The 23109-nt window shown below is 40.9% G+C and overlaps 1 protein-coding gene across 1 annotated transcript in view; it reads right to left on the reverse strand.

Annotated features, from left to right (window-relative positions):
* Nucleotides 1-5327: 5327 nt before the first annotated feature.
* The window catches only part of LOC126354433 (uncharacterized), a 999849-nt gene continuing 982067 nt past the window's right edge, over nt 5328-23109 (reverse strand). The window contains exon 5 of the mRNA XM_050004105.1: nt 5328-11254. Coding sequence (XP_049860062.1) covers nt 10577-11254 — 678 coding nt within the window. The 3' untranslated portion in view covers nt 5328-10576. The remainder of the gene's footprint in view (nt 11255-23109) is intronic.

The raw sequence follows: 23109 nt of genomic DNA on the forward strand, positions 1-23109 counted from the left end.
GTGTTGTGGTTCCAGATTGTGTTGACTAGAATTTTGAGGTGTTGGGGGGAGTGGAGCTGGAAGTGGGAGATTGAGTAGATGGGAGAGACTGGGTTTGTGTGCAATGAGAGGAGGTTGAGGTTTGTTGGAAAGGTTGTGGAGGGTGAGTGAGTTGCCTTTCCGGATGTGGGAAACCAGGAGATTGGATAGTTTTTTGAGGTGGAGGGTGGCATGCTGTTCTAATTTGCGGTTGGCCTGTAAGAGGATGCTATGAACAGCCGGTGTGGATGTGGGAGAGGAAAGATTGAGGACTTTGATTTGGGATAGGAGTTGACGGGTGTGTTCATTGGCCGAGTCGATGTATAGGTGAAGGATTAGGCGGGTGAGGGCTATGGGTTGTGGTTTGGAACTGGTATAAGGACTGATGGAAAGAAGGATTGCAGCCAGAGATGGGAACTTTAAGTGTGAGGCCTTTGGGGGTAATGCCAAATGTCAGGAAAGCCTGAGTAAATAAAATATGGGAGCGTAATCTGGCTAGGGTGAAGGCATGTTTGCGGAGGGAATGTAAATAAAATTTAATGGGGTCGTTGTAGGGATGTTGTGAGGTTGACATGGTATTAGAAGGTGGAAAGGGTAATATGAGGTTAAAGTGAAAATAAATAGAAATTTATATAGGGAGAGATAAAGGTATGAAAAAAGTCGAAAAAGTGTTGGTTTGAGATGACTATGTTGATCCTGTGCTGAACTTAGGTTGGTGAACAACAATGGGTGCAAAGGTTAGGTAGTTGTGTTGTCTGCAAAACACGTTAAAGCGTGGGGAAATTCAGGAAAATTTCGAAAAAGATATCTCGAAAAAAATTACGAAAGAAAAAAAAAATTCGAAAAAGTTTCGAAAAAGATTTCCCGAAAAAATAAAATTTCGAAAAAAATTTTCGAATAAAATCTCGAAAAATATGCGTGAAAATGTATTCAAAGGACTGGTTTTGCACTGGCAGGTTATGAGAATGAGGCTAACAGTCGTTTGATGAAGAAATAATAACGTTTAAACCTGTGGGAAGCTGCTAAAAAAGATCGGTTATGTGGGAAAAAACGGGGATGGAAATAAAACGAAAGTTGTTGGAAATAGCTGAGATGGTTGTTTAATGGGCGAAAGGAACTGAAGCTGTGAAATAGTATTCACGAGTTTACATGAAATGTTTGTAAACTTGGAACAGTGGATTTTATAGCAGCGATTATGTTGAAAGCGTTAAAAATTTTTGGTTATGGTTTGGAATTAAATTACGTATTATTGAGTATAATTAGGCAGGATAAAATGTATGGTAGATTACGGAAAAAGGGAAGATGAATACAAAGTGAAACTACTTGTACAAACAAAAAGAGAAAGTAAGATGATAGAGAAGATTTCGAAATGCAACAGAGACAATAACAAACGTAATTGTTGGGTTCAAATTAATGATGATGTGAATAAAATAGAAAGAAACTTCCACATGGGAAAAATATATTAAAAACAAAGATTCCAAGACTTACCAAGCGGGAAAGCGCCGGTAGATATGCACAATGAATAAAACACAAACAAACACACAGAATTTGAGCTTTCGCAACCGGCGGCTCCTTCGTCAGGAAAGAGGGAAGGAAAAGGAAAGATGAAAGGATGTGGGTTTTAAGGGAGAGGGTAAGGAGTCATTCCAATCCCAGGAGCGGAAAGACTTACCTTAGGGGGAAAAAAGGATAGGCATATGCTCGCGCGCGCGCCACACACACACACACACACACACACACACACACACACATATATATATATATATATATATATATATATATATATATATATATATATATATATATATATATTCGCAATAGATTCAGTACAGTTCAACCAAATCTCAAAAACAAGCTTCTGTCAAATGGTGTAAGAAAGTGTCCAAAAAGTGTCCAAAACTTTTTACTGAGGATTTGCCAAATCTGTGTTCAACATTGCAGCAGGAGACAAATGCAGGCATATTCATGCGGATGGGACACTAAGCAGTAATCAACTGTTCGGGTGTCCCAAGGTAACTGGAACAAACAAAAGTGAATTGTTCACAAAGAGGTCACCTAAGAGGTTTGTTCAAAAAATTATGGAACTTTTTTCACAAGATTTTTCTATGCTTAATTTTTACTTATTGTGCATGGTCTCCTTTTAAATACTCTCCTCCACAATTGACACACTGCTCCCAATGCCATTTCCACTTCTGGAAGCAGTCTTGGTAAGCCTCTTACTGGATTGTGCGAAGTGCCATCTGCAGATTTTCTTTTCTCTCGTTTATCTTTGCAGATCTTTGTCATTTCAATGGGGTTTTAGACTTTGAAAATAAAAAAAAGTGTACGGAGGATGAGGTAGAAAAATAATTTCATTTTTTGTGAAATAGTCACCCACCAACAGGGATGAATGTGTGGTTCCATTATCGTGATGCTAGAGCCATGAATTGCTTCGCCACATTTCAGGCTGTTTCCTTCTCATATTTTCTTGCAGGCGTCACAATACATCCCTTTAGTACTATCGATTAACAGTTTGTTGCTGTGGCACAAATTCATGATGAACTAAGCCTTCAAAGTCAAAGAAACTATCAACATGGCTTTGACATTTGACCTGACCTAACAAGATTTTTTTGGTCTTGGAGAACCTTTCCTAACCCATTGTGAAGATTTAACCTTGGTGTCAACATCATAACCATAAACTCACATCTCATCACCACTTATAATTCTATTGAGGAACATCTCTTTCTCATTTGCATGATCCAAAAGCTCTTCACAGATTGCAAGGCAAAGGTCTTTCTGTCCTTGACTCATGGGCCGTGGGACGAACTTGGCGGCAATATGATGCATTCCAAGGTGGTGTGCCAGGATTTCATGATATGATCCAACTGAAAAGTTATATTCTTCTGCAATCTCTTGGACAGTCAGTCTTCGATTGGCAGGCACAGTTTCATTGATGTTCCTGACATGAGCGTCATCAGTAGACCAACGAATGGTGTTGTGAAAAAGGGTCATCTTTGACTTCCATCTGGAAACTGTGTGAACCATTCATAACACTAAGTATGGCTTAAGCACTCATCTCTGTAGGCTTCCTGTATCATTTGGTGTGTCTCTGTAATGTTCTTCTTGAGTTTCTGGCAAAATTCAGTGCAGAAGAGTTGCTCCTTTAACTCTCCCATCTTGAAATTTGCAAACTGTGTTACTCAACATTCTACTTAGTACTGCACTGAACAATCACTAACAGACATACAAGAACAAAACAGTCAGTCTTCGATTGGCAGGCACAGTTTCATTGATGTTCCTGACTTGAGCGTCATCAGTAGACCAACGAATGGTGTTGTGAAAAAGGGTCATCTTTAACTTCCATCTGGAAACTGTGTGAACCATTCATAACACTAAGTATGGCTTAAGCACTCATCTCTGTAGGCTTCCTGTATCATTTGGTGTGTCTCTGTAATGTTCTTCTTGAGTTTCTGGCAAAATTCAGTGCAGAAGAGTTGCTCCTTTAACTCTACCATCTTGAAATTTGCAAACTGTGTTACTCAACATTCTACTTAGTACTGCACTGAACAATCACTAACAGACATACAAGAACAAAACGCCCAGCAATTACACTTAAAACACAGGTGTGAGCAGGGATTCTATCCGCATTTCGCTTGAACACACCATTGGCGCGAAATTCTGAATGTTCCAGAATCTTTTGAACAGACCTCGTATTTCTTTGGTTGTACTGGACAAATCACAAACATTGTGTTAGAGGCAAAGGGCAGTTAATGCTGAGTTGTATACAGCCATTTGTTTGCCACAAATCATCGATGAAATCAGGAAGCGCAACCAAAAATGTTGCATATGAAAGTGCCAGTAATCTCACAGCACATTAAAAATGGATTATTTAACTGAATAAAACATCACATTATTGTCTCATTGCCAATATTCATCTGATTTACCACAGAATAATTTGTTTTTGTTCTATGATGGCGAACAGAATTTGTGTGGTCAATGAGTTTTAATATCTTTTTAAGGCACCAAGATCAGAGAGGAAAAATGTTCCATAATTGTTTAGAAAGCATGCAAAAGTGTAAAGACAAATGTTTTTAAAAACTTTTAAAACAGTTTATGTAAACAAATGTTTTCTTTAGTTCACCCTGTTGGGGTGCACATCCACCTTCTAAATGCTTTACAAAATCCGTAAACCCAAGAATCCTATATGCTCCATTGTTAGTTGGTTAGTAAGAAGATGTGAATACATTGATGAGTTGTTACCTTTACTCCTAAATTATTTACATTCTACAGAATTTTCCATATCATATTTTTCTTTCGTTGTCTTTGTACCAAAAAATAGAGACAGGAGTCTTAAAGTGCCATTATAAATAAGTTTTTGTGCGAGCTTTTAAAGTCTGAATTTTTGTGGGCCAACAGAACTCCCATATAGAACTGACTGCTTAATGGCTGTGTGTGATATACTATAGCAAAACAATAATATGAAATGATAGACTGTTACTCACCACATAAATGGAGGCATTGAGTCAGACACATTTAAAAGACTGCTAAACTTCTAGCTTTTAGGTGAAAAAGTCCTCCTCCAGAAGCAGAAAGCACACATGCAGTCACACAAGCATGATTCACATACACATGGCTACAATCTGTTGTTGGGCCTGATTTTATAGCGGAACATATAGTTCAGTCTCATTTTACTGTAACTGTTAACTAGAGATCATTTTGTAATTCCAGTGAGCAGATCTCTCAAAAAAGTGCTTGAAATGTCTCGTGTAAGTGATTCCTGCTACTTACTTGCTATCATTCTAGTATTTTCACCTTTCTCCTGCTTTCAGTTTAAGTTACTTATTTTCTGATTCTTTTGACTTTCTTCTTTGCTCGTGTTCTGTCTTTTTGGCTTTGAATTTGTTCCACCTGTCTTATGCTCTGCTTTATCAAATGCTGCACAATTTCTTATGCATTTGTTGATTCATTCCATGTCTTAGAGACTTTCAGAATATCATCGTTTGCTACAGTTCATGGACTTCTGCAATGTACTGTTTTGACAAGAACCCTGATGGGTGTTGCCTCTTGTAATCTAAAATATTTTCTTGCCATTTGTTGTGGTATTAATGAAAAATTTAGGCAGAGATTTTTATAGTTGTGAAATTGCTAGTGAAAGTCTTGATGAACAGTTCAAGAACCGACAATTTTTGTTATCATTTAACCTTAAATTGTGGGTAATTTTAAAGTGAAACACTTATTTTAAGTATAAAAATACTGTTCTTTTGGAGGTGTTGGAAAGTGGAACAGGAAGGAAACACATATAAGTGGTTGACAGCAGTTTAATCAGTGAGTGAATGTGAAGTAACAAATCTTTTTATTTCATTGACACACCAGTTTTACCTGTACACATATTTGGATATTTAAAAAAAACTATTACTAGTGACTAACGTGGTTTGGATAGCTTATTGAGATCCATTTAGCGTGCCACTAATTCATGTCCATCACATTCTGAGAACACTTTTCCAGCTTTGGAATATACAAAATAAATCTTATCTCAGGTGCATTCAGTAGATTTTAAGAATAAATCACAAGCTCATATGTTTGTCTTTTCTATTTGTATTGTTCTTTTATTTCTAATGTTAAGTGCAGTACTCACAGCACCATTTTTGATAATAGATGCACATACTCACTTTTTACACTGGTCTACATTGTTGAATATAAATACTATACATAATGTCTGTGTCTTTTTGTACATACATAACTCTTAAGGTAAACCACTTAACAAATTTTGATAGCATCTAAATGTAGTGTATAGTGCTAAACATTTCTTTTCACATAACAGAAAAATTTAATATACATTTCCAGACTTTATTCAGAAAATCAAATTTCAATTTGCATGAATAAGATTCTATATTAAAATATATTTAAGATGGAAATATACTGTGCATCTTGTGTGTGATAGGCATGTTTAAATGTTACATTTCACAGACACTTTTATTGGTAAGGTTTTCCAATATTTTGATTTCCAGAGCAGTAGTCCTTTAGTCCTTTTTGCCGTTCATCACTGTGTACATATAATGGGTTCAAATGTACAGCGATAAGCCATGCAGCCAAATGCAGCTCAACTTAAGTTTAGAATACGCTCCTTTTCCCTCCATAAAGGAATTATTTTATAAAGTAGTGAACCTACTTTTGAATATGAGTTGCTTGTAATTGCCTGAAGGGTGTTTTTGCATGCCTGCAGAAGTTCTGTGGGGCTCTCTCTGTGACATGAAATTTGTTACTGTAAAATGTAGTGGATTATTGTTGAAGAGCAAGAATTAGTCAGAGCAGTTGTATTATGATTATAAGCTGCAGAGTTTTTTTTTTTTTCCAGAGACCAACATAGAAGCTATGGATGTCCAACATAGGTGAACGAGTAATTATTTTTACATACATTCCCAATTGTTTCTCCACATGAAATAGCCACTGCCTATCCAATTTTCTGCAGACTGACATTAAAACTACTTTGATCTCTTATTTAGTAGGATGATTCCAAACAGTTTGTTTGGTGTTGATCACTTCAGACAAATGTAATATCTTTGTGTTCTTTATAAAAGTACACTACTAATTTCACTTCACATTCATGATAAAAGGAACACACTGTATTTTTTCCTACAAAGGTGATTTCTGATAATTCATTACTGAGGACTGGGGAAGCAACAAAGTTCTGCATCAGGTTCTGTGAAGACTGGTACTCCTTAGCAGTTTAATAAAGTTTCACTTCTGACCACATCACAGTTCAGTTTTGGTACACAGTAATAAATATGTTGAATGAAATCAAAAATGTTTGCATTCTTTCAATCTGGAAGAAATAACATACTTTTTCAGTATTTTTTCAAATACATATCAACAAAAAGTCACAGCAGTTCTAAATGAAGACACATGGTAAGACAACTTGCAGTTTTGTAAGACTCAGTCTGGTACAGTCTACAGAAAAAAATCCTGGAGTATATGTCAGTTCTGACTAATAACTACAGAGTATTTTGTGGAACAGCTACTGGGTATCAGCAGGCAGCCTTCCAGACTCTCATTTCATGCACGTAGCTGAGCATTTGAGTGGGGAGGGGAGCTGTTGCTGTCAATCAGTGATTGTGTGGTCGCTGTGTCCAACTTCTCATCCCACAAGTTCATGAAGGTCAAACCTGGCCGAAAATGTTGGACACTGTGGGTTAAAAAATTGTTACATGCTGTTTAAGATTGCGTCCTTTTAAAAGTAGTACTATTTCAATTTATTGCCGGCAGTATGTAGGTTCCGGAAAAACCTATTTTCTTGTACAGCTGCTCAATGATAGACCAAGTGGTTTTTATTAGATGCTATGAGAGAGGCTCTTAGAGGTGTCTACTGTCAGGATTACAAGCAGACTATGATACTGTCTGAGGGCATAATAGCAGGACATTATGATGACTAGGACAGATACCCAAATTTTGTGCAGGCTACAGAAAGTAGCAGTATACTGGATTCTTAGTTATTGTTGTTGAGTTGGTAATATCAGGAAAATATAAACAACCATACAATTTTTGACAGTCTGTATCATTTATATTTCTTCTCATACATGCTGACTTCCAAATGTGGAGTAACTTGACATGTGAGTAGGCAACAACAAGCTGAAACATAATTATTGTAACCAGCGTACAACATGTAAGTGAATTATTACAATTAAGGTACAAAAATAAACAGACAACCAAAGATTTACACCTGACCAGCATCACACTGCAGCAATGTACATTGATCTATAGTCTTTGAGGTGAAACTCATGTGCCACTCTCAGTTGTCATGATGTTAGTGGATAGGCAGTTAAATCTCTTGAGACTATAGTACATTAGCAATGCCATGAATGCCATTTGATGAGCAAATGTGAGTGTGAATACTGTAGTAGAAGAACTTAGTTTCACATGACGAATGTAAAGCTCTGGATTTTGGTGATGTGTCTTCTGTTTCCCCATGTGACAGTGGTCATTTCTTTTCAGAAATATTGTGCAGCACTAAAGTGAGTACCGTGTGACACAAAAATATGCAAATAAAGAAGGAATGCTGGCATTAAGTAAGGTTACCCACAAAGTCTCTTCCAAGAGGCATAAACAGAAAGAAAACATGGTTGGCTGGAAACATGTTTGAGAACATGTACGGCATTTATTGTGCTACTTGTCAATATATTTAGCCACAGGACTGAGACACTTATCATACTGTAGGATAATTTTTTATTGTTTGTCATAAAAATCTGCATCATTTTGTCACTGAAAATTATATGATTGTTTGCCACACAGCAATCTTTTAGGATGTCAGAAAGCGTTGAAATTCTTAGGAGTAAGAACAACGTAAATTGGCAGGTATCACTATGGTGCCTTCATTGAGCAGACTCCATCTGCTGTTAGAAATTTATTTCAGTTCCCAGGATAGGATATATGCAGAAAATAGCTATTGAGACTTGTAGTTTTAAAGCAACAGTTATCTGCAATGGTCTGCAGTGACTGTTCCACAAGCTGTTTGTCACTGTATTCTGGATTGTTTCCATATTTAGTCCTTCAAAAAAGTGGCTGCACTATCAATACACTAGCTGCATGCTCATGACATCCAGCCCATATGCTAGACAGAACTAACGCTAAATTGATGTTGACACTGTAATCTGTATATATGAAATCTTTTTTAGAGACCTATCATTACAACGGGCACAAGGAAGAGTTGGAGTTACCATCTTCAGCTATCAGAACTGTAGATAAACAGAAACTGCCAATAGGCAGATTGATGGCCTCGACCTGAACCCCTCACAAGTGGGCACTCACATTTGACGCTGTATTGCCTGCAATTTTAACAGTTGTGGGGAGTTTACTTTTTGACACTTCTTGCAGAATAATCATTGATGTTCTTACAATTATGGTTACAAAGATGTCAAGTAACAGCAGTTCTCAACATAAATCTACTGTAGGTTCGAGACTTATTTTTTACTAGTAATATACTGTCTTCACTCACATTAAACTTTTCTGTTCAAGTCCAGCACAGTTTGGAGGTATTACTACATTTTGAAGACATTGGTGTTTTTGGATTTTACATCTGCTTCACCTAATCACAATCATTTGGTCACAAAATGTTGTGATGCATTGATGTCAAAGTTCCATATTTTTATATTGTGTGACCGAATGAAGACGACTAGGTGCAGGAGATGTAACCCCCACAGACATTAATCTAGTCTTTGAGGATGTAGTTCTCACTCCAAAACATGTTGGACACAGACTGAAAAATATAATGTTTGCAGCTCGAGATAGCATATAACTAATTAAAAGAAAGTCTAACCTAGAAGTTACAGTCACAGAGAGCCCTAGACAAAATTAATGGTGTGCTTTCAGGTGTACCAGATGAGTAGTTTACTACATATTTATACACAATATATGGTAGAATAAAAATGTCAGAAAACCTGTTCCTTTTAGTGTTTGCTAACTTTCCTACATTCTTGTGGTTTTTCTTTTCTTTCCGTTTTATGTTATATGTCTTGTCTGGTTTATTCTCACACTTGTGGCATTGTTTCATTAAGAACAAGAGGCCTATGACCTCTTTTAAACCAACCGACCAACCTAAAAAACTGGGACGGAGGTTTCAGTTTAAACAAGGCTCAGGGCCCGGTGCTCCGTTTATTAAGATCTCCTTGGCCACCTCATCTACCAGAACTAGTAAAGCCTGATAGAACGCGCATTTCGCAGAATAACAGTATGACGTCAGAAAACAAATAAACTTGAAAGAGTGTAACTGACACCAGGGATCGCACTTTGTTATAAATAGCGATGCACCGAAAATGATATTGCACAGACAGCACACTGGTGTGTGTAGTAATTAGTGCATCCCAATTCAAAGAGAGATAGAGAACCTTAATGCAGTTTATGGACTACTCAGGCTCGTACAGGACGTATTATAGCGGCAGCTGGCGGTGCTGAATTTCCCTCGGTTCCAATATTCACACCCGAGACCACCACAATAAAAACAATAGGATCTCGAATGGGTGTGACTGAAAGGGAGAGGAGAATCGGAAGAGCTGCAAACTAGAGGAATTATAGCATTACACAAAGAAATTCGGGACAGAAGGTAATATCACCTAATGAACAGAGCAAAGCCAGTTGTCCAAAGTGACGTATCTGTCGTTTCTCCTTCGGTTGTAAAGCAAATGCCGGGACACGGTACTCCACAAATTAATCTAAAATAAATGACCAATAAGTCAACTGCCAATTGAAAACAGATTGTGAGCCAAAAGAACAAATTTAACTCTTACCCTAAGCCGAAAAAGATGCCACATATCCTCGGCGGTGAGTGCGCCTCCTTCCGAGACGGTCCAGTATATTAAAAGAAAAGTCCAGTCGGTGTTCGTCGCGTGTACTCGGAACACAGTTTGCAGGAGCCGAACACCACTGCCGGGTCGCTCTAAATATCGTGCATACGTACGGAATCTACTACTCGGCCGTACTACACCCGAAAGCACGCTATTAATCGGTAGTGCCGATACAACCTGAGTTACCGTATACGAATCGTCTGCTAATGTAGTGAGGCCTGTGCAGCTTTGTCCCGCCCCCGCTGTCAGAGAAAGCCGTGTCCGGCCACGACGGACGGGATGAAGCCCTCGCTGCCGTCGCGACTGCGCACCCAGAACCAGTCCTTGAGGTGGCCGCTGACGAGCGCGACGACGTCGCCCTTGGCGACGGAGAGCGTGTTGCGGCCGCGGCTGCTGTAGTCGGAGCGGATGACGAGCAGCGTGTGGCGCGTGCCGACGGCGCGGCACTTGGCGCTGGCGGCGGCGCGCAGGTACAGCCGGTCGACGCTGCGCTCGCCGCACGCGGACACGGCGTCGCGCGCGCGGTAGCAGCGGCCGGCCGGCGCGCCCGCCGCCGACGCCGACGCCGCCGAGCCGGAGGCGGCGCCGCACTCGGAGCGAGTTCCGTCGCGCAGCTTCTCGCTGTCGGTGCGGTTGCCGAGCGGCCGCGGGAAGATGTCGGCGTGCGTCTCCCAGCAGGGCTGCGGTTTGGAGCGCTGCGGCGGCGGCAGGATGCCCAGCGGCAGGCACGCGCCGTAGCCCACGTAGCCCTCCTCGCCGTGCGGCGTCTGCACGTACAGCCACGACTGGTTCTTGAAGACGGCGTTCACCACCATGCCGAGGGGCAGCGACAGCTCCTCCTGGTACCCGCCCGTGCGCGTCTGGTACAGCACGCACGGCGACGCCAGCACCACGGGGATGTTGGCCGGCTTCTCGATCGAAGCCTGCTGAAAGATATTCTATGATTAGCTCGTATCTATAAAGAGCACGTGCGCTTTATCCCTATAACGCGTGAAGCTCTTGCTACAGATACTGTGCTATGAAATTTAACAGCCCTTGCCAGCTCGTATTAGATTGGTGCAAAAGTTCGTGAGCCGTGGCGGGCTTCTTCTTCGAATTCCCGCCCTGCGCGCCTGGCGTACGTCACTTCTCGCGGCTCGGAAATTGTGGCACCAGGGTGTGTGGTGGAGTCGCGGTGGGAAAAGCTCTGTATAGGGAAAGTACGGCCAACTTGCCAGTGGCCGCCATTTTCGGCCCACTGCGCCACTGGTGATACATGTATCAGTGGGACCAAAATGGCAGCCATTGGAACGGTGGCCGTACTTTCCGTATACACAGCTTTTCCCAGCGCGGCTCCATCGATTTCAAAACACCAACTGCCCGTGTGACCCACTGCCGTTCCTTGTCACCTAGCGCTAAAGCTCTGTATAGGGTAAGTGCGGCCAACTTGACAATGGCCGCCATTTTGGGCCCACTGCGTCGCTGGTGATACATGTAATAAGGTATTAAGTCCCGCAGCACTCAAATCAGAAATTTATCAGATCATGATGTTCCTTCCACAAAGTGACTTCCACCGAGAAGACCCAACAGCAAATTACCACACCAGTGTTCCGTTCAAATGTTCAAATGTGTGTGAAATCTTATGGGACTTAACCGCTAATGTCATCAGTCCCTAAGCTTACACACTACTTAACCTAAATTATCCTAAGGACAAACACACACGCCCATGCCTGAGGGAGGACTCGAACCTCCACTGGGACCAGCCGCACAGTCCACGACTGCAGTGTCTTAGACCACTTTGCTAATCCCGCGCGACCCAATTTTCTGTCTTTTGGTAAAACCCGTGCCCACAACCAGTGAATAGACAAATGTTTAAAGGACTACCAATCACTCCATGGCACCCTCTGGTCCGATTTCAAAACACCGACTGCCCGTGTGATCCGCTGCGCCCAGCGCTAAAGCTCTATAAAGAGAAAGTACAGCCAACTTGCCAATAGCCGCCATTTAGGGCCCACTGCGCCACTGATGATACATGTATAAACTGCTGATTTGAGTCATGTTGCGCAACTGAATACTTTGTGGCGTTGCCTTGAAAGAGGGTAGGGTAACGTGCAGCAACTGGAGACACTTGTTATTGCAATTCAGTTTTCCCACATTCAGCAATGGATTCGATGATTTGGTAATCCTGTACGTTGTTTTAAGTGCAACTATGTTTAGCCTTAGACCAGTGTCAGATGCAGAAAAACCTCAAGGAGGGGGCTCTAAAGACATCTTGAGTTAGCCGGCTGAGTGGCCGAGCGGTTCTAGGTGCTACAGTCTGGAACCGCGCGACCGCTACGGTCGCAGGTTCGATTCCTGCCTCGGGCATGGATGTGTGTGATATCCTTGGTTATTTAGGTTTAAGTAGTTCTAAGTTATAGGGGACTGATGACCTCAGAATTTAAGTCCGATAGTGCTCAGAGCTAATTGAACCATTTGAGCCACATCTTGAGTTACCTTTATTTTTACGGCAATAAAAAATAAGTCACATGCAAAGTTTAAGAAAGTTTTTTTTCAAACTGATTATAAACATATACAAGACAATACCACCTTATGGTATAAAAAAGTTACAATTGTGGTTGTCTTCCTTAAATGATGAATCCTATGCGCCTATTCTTTCTGGCAAATTGGTTAGTTACACCATCAGTAGGACACTCAATGTCAGGGTGAGTGTTCAACAGAACTAAGCCATTAAGTCGATCCTCCTTCATTGTCGACTTTAGCCATGTCTTTGTACACCGCAGTGTTGAAAAACTTCTTTCTACTGTAGCAATAGCCACAGGTAGACATGGAAATATTTTGTACAGCGCGTGCAAAGTAGGATAGTCAGCTCTAGGACAAACAGACAACGCTTGCATAACAGAATCGCGATCATTAAGGGCGTTTATGCTCGTTTGCTTGTACTGAAGAATGTCTTCCATTAGTCTCTTGTTAATCACAAAGAGTGATTCTTCTTCAAAGAACGGTAGTTCAGTTAAGCACTGATTCAATTTATGTGCCGGATCATTACCGGCCCGTGCGCCCCCCATATGTATCCGCCACTGCCGCGTGTCTAGTGGCTAGCGTTGCTCCCTCTGGATCACGGGCTCCCAGGTTTGTTTTCCGGCCGGGTTGGGAATTCGTACGGGCGCCGATAACCGCCCCACAAACCAAACATCAGCATCACTGTCTTACACCGACTTTTGAAGAGGATCATCTGAAGTGTCCGTTTACCTGAACAAGTACTGTGGTCACAGGATTGTATTAAGTGAGAATGACAGTTGAATTTAGATGCTCCCTTAATCTGGTCCAGTTTTCTACTGTGGTGGCACGCTTTGACTGCCAGGGACCTGGTCTCAGTGCGTGTTAATGATATTGTGGCTGTTAGCGTCTCCTCTGTATATCGGCTTCACGGAATGCACCCCCGCCGGCTACCCTTGGGATGCATTCACTCAAGTTATGTAAATTACTGTTTGAATCGTGCACATTTTGGTGTCTGGGCCTGAGTTGAGTCAAGTGCTCTTGTTGGACATAGTGTCGAGCCCCGTTAGGATCACCACATGTTGGTAGTTTGTACATGAATAGCACGTGTCATGTTGAGATGTCGTCCAGTCTAGTGAAAATGTAGCATGTTGATAATAATAACTAACAGTCATATTTATGGTTCATGGAATGTAAAAGGCAAAAGGAAATAAAACTATTAAGTGTTACTATGCTCTGAATGGTTATGAACTGTAGATTAAAACTGAAGAAACTGCAAAAAGGTGACAATTTGAGGAGGTGGGTCCTGGATAAACTGACCAAACCAGAGGTTGTAGAGAGCTTCAGGGAGAGCATTAGGGAACGATTGACAAGAATGGGGGAACGAAATACAGTAGAAGAAGAATGGGTAGTTTTGAGAGATGAAGTAGTGAAGGCAGCAGAGGATCAAGTAGGTAAAAAGACGAGGACTAGTAGAAATCCTTGGGTAACAGGAGAAATACTGAATTTAATTAATGAAAGGAGAAAATATAAAAATGCAGTAAATGAAGGAGGCAAAAAGGAATACAAACGCCTCAAAAATGAGATCGACAGGAAGTGCAAAATGGCTCAGCAGGGATGGCTAGAGGACAAATGCAAGGATGTAGAGGCGCATATCATTAGGGGTAAGATAGATACTGCCTACAGAAAAATTAAAGAAACCTTTGGAGGAAGGAGAACCACTTACATGAATATCAAGAGCTCAGATGGAAACCCACTTCAAAGCAAAGCAGGGAAAGCACAAAGATGGAAGGAGTATATAGAGGATCTATATAAGGGTGATGTGCTTGAGGACAATATTACAGAAATGGGAGAGAATGTAGATGAAGATCAAGTAGGAGATATGATACTGCGTGGAGAGTTTGGCAGAGCACTGAAATACCTGAGTCGAAACAAGGCCCCGGGAGTAGACAACATTCCATTGGAACTACTGACAGCCTTGGGAGAGCCAGGCCTAACAAAACTCTACCATCTAGTGAGCAAGATGTATGACGCAGGCGAAATACCCTCTAACTTCAAGAAGAATATAATAATTCCAATTCAAAAGAAAAAAAGGTGTTGATAAATTTAAAAATTGCCGAAGGGAAACAGTGGTTGGGAAGGGAGTGAGACAGGATTGCAGCCTATCCCCGATGTTATTTAATCTGTATATTGAGCAAGCAGTAGAAGGAAACAAAAGAAAAATTCGAAGTAGCAATTAAAATCCATGGAGAAGAAATAAAAACTTTGATGTTCGCCGATGACATTGTAATTCTGTCAGAGACAGCAAAGGACCTGGAACGGAATGGACAGTGTCTTGAAAGGAGGATATAAGATGAACATCAACAAAAGCAAAACGAGGATAATGGAATGTAGTCAAATTAAATCGGGTGATGCTGAGAGAATTAGATTAAGAAATGAGACACTTAAAGTAGTTAAGGAGTTTTGCTATTTAGGAAGTAAAATAACTGATGATGGTCAAAGTAGAGAGGATATAAAATGTAGACTGGCAATGGCAAGGAAAGCGTTTCTGAACAAGAAAAATTTCTTAACATCGAGTGTGGACTTAAGTGTCAAGAAGTCGTTTCTGAAAGTATTTGTATGGAATGTAGCCATGTATGGAAGTGAAACGTGGACGATAAATAGTTTAGACAAGAAGAGAATAGAAGCTTTCGAAATGTGGTGCTACAGAAGAATGCTGAAGATTTGATGGGTAGATCACATAACTAATGAGGAGGTGCTGAATAGAATTGGAGAGAAGAGAAATTTGTGGCACAACTTGACTAGAAGAAGGGATCGGTTGGTAGGGCATATTCTGTGGCATCAAGGGATCACCAATTTAGTATTGGAGGAAAGCGTGGAGGGTAAAAATCGTAGTGGGAGACCAAGAGATGAATACACTAAACAGATTCAGAAGGATGTAGGTTGCAGTAGGGACTGGGAGATGAAGAAGCTTGCACGGGATGGAGTAGCATGGAGAGCTGCATCAGACCACAACAACAACATGCTCTGAAGGTTTCTTATGTTTTCCTGCGCTAGCCATTTGTGAGCAGAATAGTAAAAGAAATTTATTCCCTGACTCAGATGTAGTTACAGCTTACTGTATTTAATTGTTCAGCTGTTTGTTATTTAAATGTTTTCATGGGGGGTGACCTTTTCTCACCTGTTATTTATTTATCTATAGATTTACCTTTTGCTACAAGCAGGTCCTGACTTCTAATTATTGCTTCTCCTCATTTTTAAATGGCTTTCTTGAGCCGCTATGCATGCATGGTCACTTATTGAATCACTTAAGTGATTTCTAGTGTATATCTTAATAGAATTTTTACTGTCTGTCTGAATGCTGTTATATCAGTCTGTTCACACTCGTTCATTTATTAATCACGGAACTGCTCATTGCTCTGTCTGCATGAAGGCAGGCCTATAAATTTGTGTGCCTGTTTATTTTTTACTATCTAGATGCACTTGGAGGTGTATGTTAAGAATTTCTTTTTCCTCTAAGTTACTCTGTCTTCCAGTATAGTTATTAAGTTTTTAACTTTTAGGATGAGATATTCTTCAGTGTTGTCTTCAAGAGTAATCTGTTTCAAATTTTAATTATTTACTCGTTTTTGAAGTATTTTCTGAGTTGTGGTTCGTAAAGATGGAAATTTTGAGTCTGGAATCTACGAAATTATGTCAGACAGAGCTTTTGCCTCCAACTATTACCTTACTATATTGTCACTCAAATAGAGTGTGTAATTTCTTAAATTTGGAAACTTCAGAGTGATGTTTGTAATCCTGGTAAACTATATGATTTTAATTATTTATCGTAAAATAATTATTTTAATAAACAATGATGAATGATGTGAACCCTAGTCCGTCCATTCCTTCCATTTCATTATGTGTTTGCCTGCTGGAGGTATGAGTTTGTAGCGTTTTTGTTTTGTGTGTTGGTATTCCATTTGCTATGGGTTTACTAACGCGAATTCTTTACAGACGAATGGAAAAACTGGTAGAAGCCGACCTCGGGGAAGATCAGTTTGGATTCCATAGAAATGTTGAGACAGGTGAGGCAATACTGACCCTACGACTTATCTTAGAACATAGATTAAGGAAAGGCAAACCTACGTTTCTATCATTTGTAGACTTAGAGAAAGCTTTCGACAATGTTGACTGGAATACTCTCTTTCAAATTCTGAACGTGGCAGGGGTAAAATACAGGGAGCGAAAGGCTATTTACTATTTGTACAGAAAGCAGATGGCAGTTATAAGAGTCGAGGGACATGAAAGGGAAGCAGTGGTTGGGAAGGGAGTGAGGCAGGGTTGTAGCCTATCCGCGATGTTATTTAATCTGTATATTGAGCAAGCAGTAAAGGAAACAAAAGAATTCGGAGTAGGTATTAAAATCCATGGTGAAAAAATAAAAACTTAGAGGTTCACCGAATGACATTGTAATTCTGTCAGAGACAGCAAAGGACTTGGAAGAGCGGTTGAACGGAATGGACAGTGTCTTGAAAGAAGGGTATAAGACGAACATCAACAAAAGCAAAACATGGATAATGGAATGTAGTCAAATTAAGTCGGGTGATGCTGAGGCAATTAGATTAGGAAATGAGACACATGAAGTAGTAAAAGAGTTTTGCTACTTGGGGAGCAAAATAACTGATGATGGTCGAAGTAGAGAGGATATAAAATGTAGACTGGCAATGGCAAGGAAAGCGTTTCTGAAGAAGAGAAATTTGTTAACATGGAGTATAGATTTAAGTGTCAGGAAGTCGTTTCTGAAAGTATTTGTGTGGACTGTAGCCATGTATGGAAGTGAAACGTGGACGATAAATAGTTTGGACAAGAAGAGAATAGAAGCTTTCGAGATGTGGCGCTACAGAAGAATGCTGAAGATTAGGTGGGTAGATCACATAACTAATGACGAGGTATTGAATAGAATTGGGGAGAAGAGGACTTTGTGGCACAACTTGACCAGAAGAAGGGATCGGTTGGTAAGCCATGTTCTGAGGCATCAAGGGAACACCAATTTAGTACTGGAGGGCAGCGTGGAGGGTAAAAATCGTAGAGGTAGACCAAGAGATGAATACACTAAGCAGATTCAGAAGGATGTAGGCTGCAGTAGGTACTCGGAGATGAAGAAGCTTTCACAGGATAGAGTAGCATGGAGAGCTGCATCAAATCAGTCTCAGGACTGTAGACCACAACAACAACAATGGGTTTATTTAGCGATTGGCATTTTTTATTTGCAGTTCACTGTTGCTTTTCGAGTTCACGTATTATCATTTTGTCAGTTGGAAACAGTGAGTGGAGCTGTGGAAGCTAGAAAATGGAATTACAACTGGAGATATCGGAACATCTCCAACATGTTCTTCTGTTTGAGTTCAGTGGAGCGGTGACAGCAGCAACGGCAACGAGAAGTATTTGCGCCGTGTACAGGAATAATGTCATTTAAGAGAGTACGGCAAGAAAATGGTTTTCTCGTTTTAAAGGAGGATCATTTTGACATTAGTGAATCTCCACGTTCAGGAAGACCTTCGGGGTTGATGAAGATTATTTAAACGCATTAATCCAAAGTGATCCACGTCACTGTACTCGAGAATTAGCAAATGTGATGAACTGCAATCATTCAACCATTGTGCGACATTTGCATATGACTGGGAAGGTTCAAAAATCGGGTGTATGGGTACCACATGCTCTAAGTCAAAATCACAAAAAACAGCTGGTGAATATAGGTGAATCTCTGCTTGCTGATCATGAGTTGGTTCATGAACGGTACCAACCATTCCTACCCTGTATCGTTACTGGTGACGCGTAATGATTTCTTTATGCTACCATAAGAAATATAAAGGAGTGGTCAACCCCAAACAAAGCAGCAACTCCCCGTAAGTTGACCTGCCCCTATGACCTGCGCTTATCCACAAAAGATAGAGCTGTGCATCTGATGTAACAGCGAAGTTGTGGTGTGTTACGAATTGCTTCCCCGAGGTGCAACCATTTCTGCTGACACTTATTGTCAACTGGGACGTCTTGCAGACGCATTCCAAGACTAACGATCACGAAGACTGCGTGAAGTGACGCTACTCCTCGGCGCCCGCCCACATTCTGCTAGACTGAAAAGAAACACTATACAGGAGTTGCGGTGGGAAGTGATTTTGCACCCACCTTATTCACCTGATCTTTCGCCCTCAGATTTTCACCTTTTCCGCCCTCTAACGAACAACCTTCAAGCTCACAAATTTGTCTTAAAAATGTTAGATTTGTAAATAGGCTTAGGTGAGATTCTAAAAATAACTGTCACATCAAGACTGTTACAATATTGTCGGTTTATAATAAAATTAATTACAACTTAATATTTTAGAAAGAAAGGAAGATATACATTATTAAGAACTTGTAAATGTTATCGCGGCTGTGACTGCATGCCTCATTAATATTTTAGTCTACTCTTCAGTTTGGTCTGATGCAGCAAATGCGCGCAGTTTGTCAGTTCTTTGGAATTTGTTGGCTTAAATTGTAAAGTAAAGCACGACGGCTGCTGAAAAATTCGGACGTACCAGACAATGTGTTAAAGAATCTCCTAACGGAATTTTATAGGTCGCCATGGCTGTGTGGTTTCTCTAAGATCCACATAGGAGGCGTTCCATTGTGACCAATCGTCTATCCTACCGATTCTCCAACCTATGGGCTACCAAAGGATCTAAGCAAATTGCTTAAGCCAGTTATTGGTCGCTGAGAACACCAGATTAAAAACGTCAAATATTCTCGGACGTAATTAAGCAAATCAGAATCAATCCAGACGAAATAATGGTCAGTTTGGAAGCTGTCTCTTTTGAAAGTCCCTGTACAATACACATTAAAGTTATTAGCAGACGACTTCCATCCCAAGATTATCAAATTGTTACACCGTAATTTCGTGACCACCTAGTTTGTGTATAGTAGCAAATTTTATGACATATCAACTTCACGTTCCCTTGGTGATTGTCAGAGTGTTGGCTGAGTGGCAAAGGCAGTGGCTGGAAGCGACCAACAACATACTGCAGTCGGTCAAACCGACTATTCAGCCATGGCGCATTTCCTTTCGAATTCCACGAGGGTGTGAAGTGTTCCTCACTCGCCTCTGTCTCAGCCAGTGCTTAAAGACGCCTGATTACCTCTTTCGACGAGAAGACCCACCGGATACAGTGTTTGCGGCGTCACACTCACGGTGCATCATGTTCTAATGTCCCGTGTGTGGTATGCTGATAGGCGGAAAGCCTCTGGTCTACCGAAGGACTTATCCTCCATTTTAGGTGATATCGAAACAGTAGTACGACGTTGTTGACATTTTGTGTGGCGTCAGGATCACTGCCCAGTTCAATTGGACGGAGATTTCAATGTGTCTTTTAGTGGCTGGCTCAGTCTTTTAATTCCACGATCAACCAGTCTTCTTACTAGCTTCCACTGTTTTATTTTATTAATTCTTTTAACACGTGGCAACGGTATGATTAGATCTAATCGAAATAGTATGTGACATTTCCTGTTTGCTATTGTTACCTGACCTTTACTCTTTCTTTTAACAACAATACTCCTTGAATAAAATTACAATGAAATCCAGACCATTAGCTGCGCTGATAAACATCAATGGGGACAGTTGAAAATGTGTGCCCCAACCGGGACTCGAACCCGGTCTTCCTGCTTACATGGCAGATGCTCTATCCGACTGAGGCATCGAGGACACAGAGGATAGTGCGACTGCACTGACTTATCTCTGGCACGCTCCCCGTGAGACTCACATTTCCAACTTACTGTCCACACTCTACATTTGTTGTATCCCTGTCCGGAAGAACAAATATCATCTGCAGTACTCCTTATTCACCAGCTGTACGATCTTGTGGAATGGTGCTGATGACCATGCTGTTTAGCACCCAACAGCCTTACATCCATCCATGACTGCGAAATAGCCATGGTTTCTCTATTGTGTTCGGCAATGGCTAATTCCTTTATGAAGAATTTCGGAGAATAAGCGTTAAATTCAGCACCTCTTAGTCCATCTTGCTTCTTTCGCTATGATGGCAAAACCTTTATTATCTGGCCACATGGAATCGAAGTTCTTCACCTCTTCGTTGACAATACCAATAGTATGCACCCTAATATCGTGTTCATTACTGAGTTGGAGAGAGAAGGAAAGTTACCAATCAGATGGGTGGCTTGGCCACTCTGTTTGCAGAATCTAACACACTGTGGCCTATATCACAATATGCAAAGCTTTCATTATCTAGAAAAAAAGCTGTTTTATACACTCTGATACTTAGGGGCAGTTTGGGCACGGAAAACCTGAATTCCGAGATTACGCATCTAAGAAACGTAATGTATATTGTGAACAAGATATTAACTATGTATTTCGTTAGAATAAAAAATAAAAAAAAGAGGTGATGATAATCAGAAATTCGTCAGTCAATCCACCCCTTCCTTTCCTTCGAGCTAAATTAGGCAGTCTCGGGCAGGTATCGCAATCAGTCCATTTTCCGACCATCCAAGAAAGTCAGAGAGATGCTGCGTCCAGCGAAATTGGCTGGTTCAAATGGCTCTGAGCACTATGGGACTTAACATCTGAGGTCATCAGTCCCCTAGAACTTGTTGTTTTGTGGCCTTCAGTCCTGAGACTGATTTGATGCAGCTCTCCATGCTACTCTATCCTGTGCAAGCTTCTTCATCTCCCAGTACTTCTGCAACCTACGTCCTTCTGAATGTGCTTAGTGTGTTCATCTCTTGGTCTACCTCTACGATTTTTACCCTCCACGCTGCCCTCCAATGCTAAATTTGTGATCCCTTGATGCCCCAGAACATGTCCTACCAACCGGTCCTTTCTTCTTGTCAAGTAGTGCCACAAACTCCTCTTCTCCCCAATACTATTCAATACCTCCTTAGTTATGTGATCTACCCACCTAATCTTCAACGTTCTTCAGTAGCACCACATTTCGAAAGCTTCTATTCTCTTCTTGTCCAAACTATTTATCGTCCATGTTTCACTTCCATACATGGCTACACTTCATACAAATACTTTCAGAAACGACTTCGTGACACTTAAATCTATACCCGATGTTAACAAATTTCTCTTCTTCAGAAACGCTTTCCTTGCCATTTCCAGTCTACATTTTATATCCTCTCTACTACGACCATAATCAGTTATTTTGCTCCCCAAATAGCAAAACTCCTTTACTACTTTAAGTGTCTCATTTCCTAATCTAATTCCCTCAGCATCACCCGACTTAATTCGACTACATTCCATTATCCTCGTTTTGCTTTTGTTGATGTTCATCTTATATCCTCCTTTCAAGACACTGTCCATTCCGTTCAACTGCTCTTCCAAGTCCATTGCTGTCTCTGACAGATTTACAATGTCATTGGCGAACCTCAAAGTTTTTATTTCTTCACCATGGATTTTAATACCTACTCCGAATTCTTTTGTTTCCTTTACTGCTTGCTCAATATAGAGATTGAATAACATCGCGGATAGGCTACAACCCTGCCTCACTCCCTTCCCAACCACTGCTTCCCTTTCATGTCCCTCGACTCTTATAACTGCCCTCTGTTGTAGAACTACGTAAACCTAACTAACCTAAGGACATCACACACATCCATGCCCGAGGCAGGATTCGAACCTGCGACCGTAGCGGTCGCGCAGTTCCAGACTGTAGCGCCTAGAACTGCTCGGCCACCTCGGCCGGCCCAGCGAAATTCAGCCATGGTCTCGGTGTTCCTGGAATTTGTAAAATTTCTGTCGAAGTTGAGATCATGCAAACGTTGCACATTGGTCTGTCAATACGAACGATTTCAGAACACACAGCACTTAGTCCACACCAAATATCGAGATTTCGACAAACCTGTTGTTGCTGTACGCAGCCTCGTGAACAAAACATACGATTGTGTATGATGGAACAGAAATATTATTCCATGCATCGACCTACTGGAATTGAAAGAAAACGATAACATCAGAATATGTAACTATTTTAATCGGGACAACGGCCATAGCCTAAGAGCTGCATGGAAACGGGTACTTGATGGTGAAAGGCAACAGAGAAACAGTGTACACGCTGTAAGTAGTTTGTGGTCCAAAAACGTTATTTCAAATTGATGACGGAAGAAGTTACTTATTATTCGTAAAAGGCAAGCTAGGGCTTAAATAAGTGAAATAAAGTCTTATTAGCCGTTACCACTCGCAGGTTGTAGAGGCGGAGCTGCCGTAGAAAATATACCAAAATTTGTTTTTCAGTAATGTATTACAGAGTTTAAACTATCAGGACGCCTTCGAATATTT

Source organism: Schistocerca gregaria, chromosome 1, assembly GCF_023897955.1.
Source record: "Schistocerca gregaria isolate iqSchGreg1 chromosome 1, iqSchGreg1.2, whole genome shotgun sequence".
Taxonomy (NCBI): domain Eukaryota; kingdom Metazoa; phylum Arthropoda; class Insecta; order Orthoptera; family Acrididae; genus Schistocerca; species Schistocerca gregaria.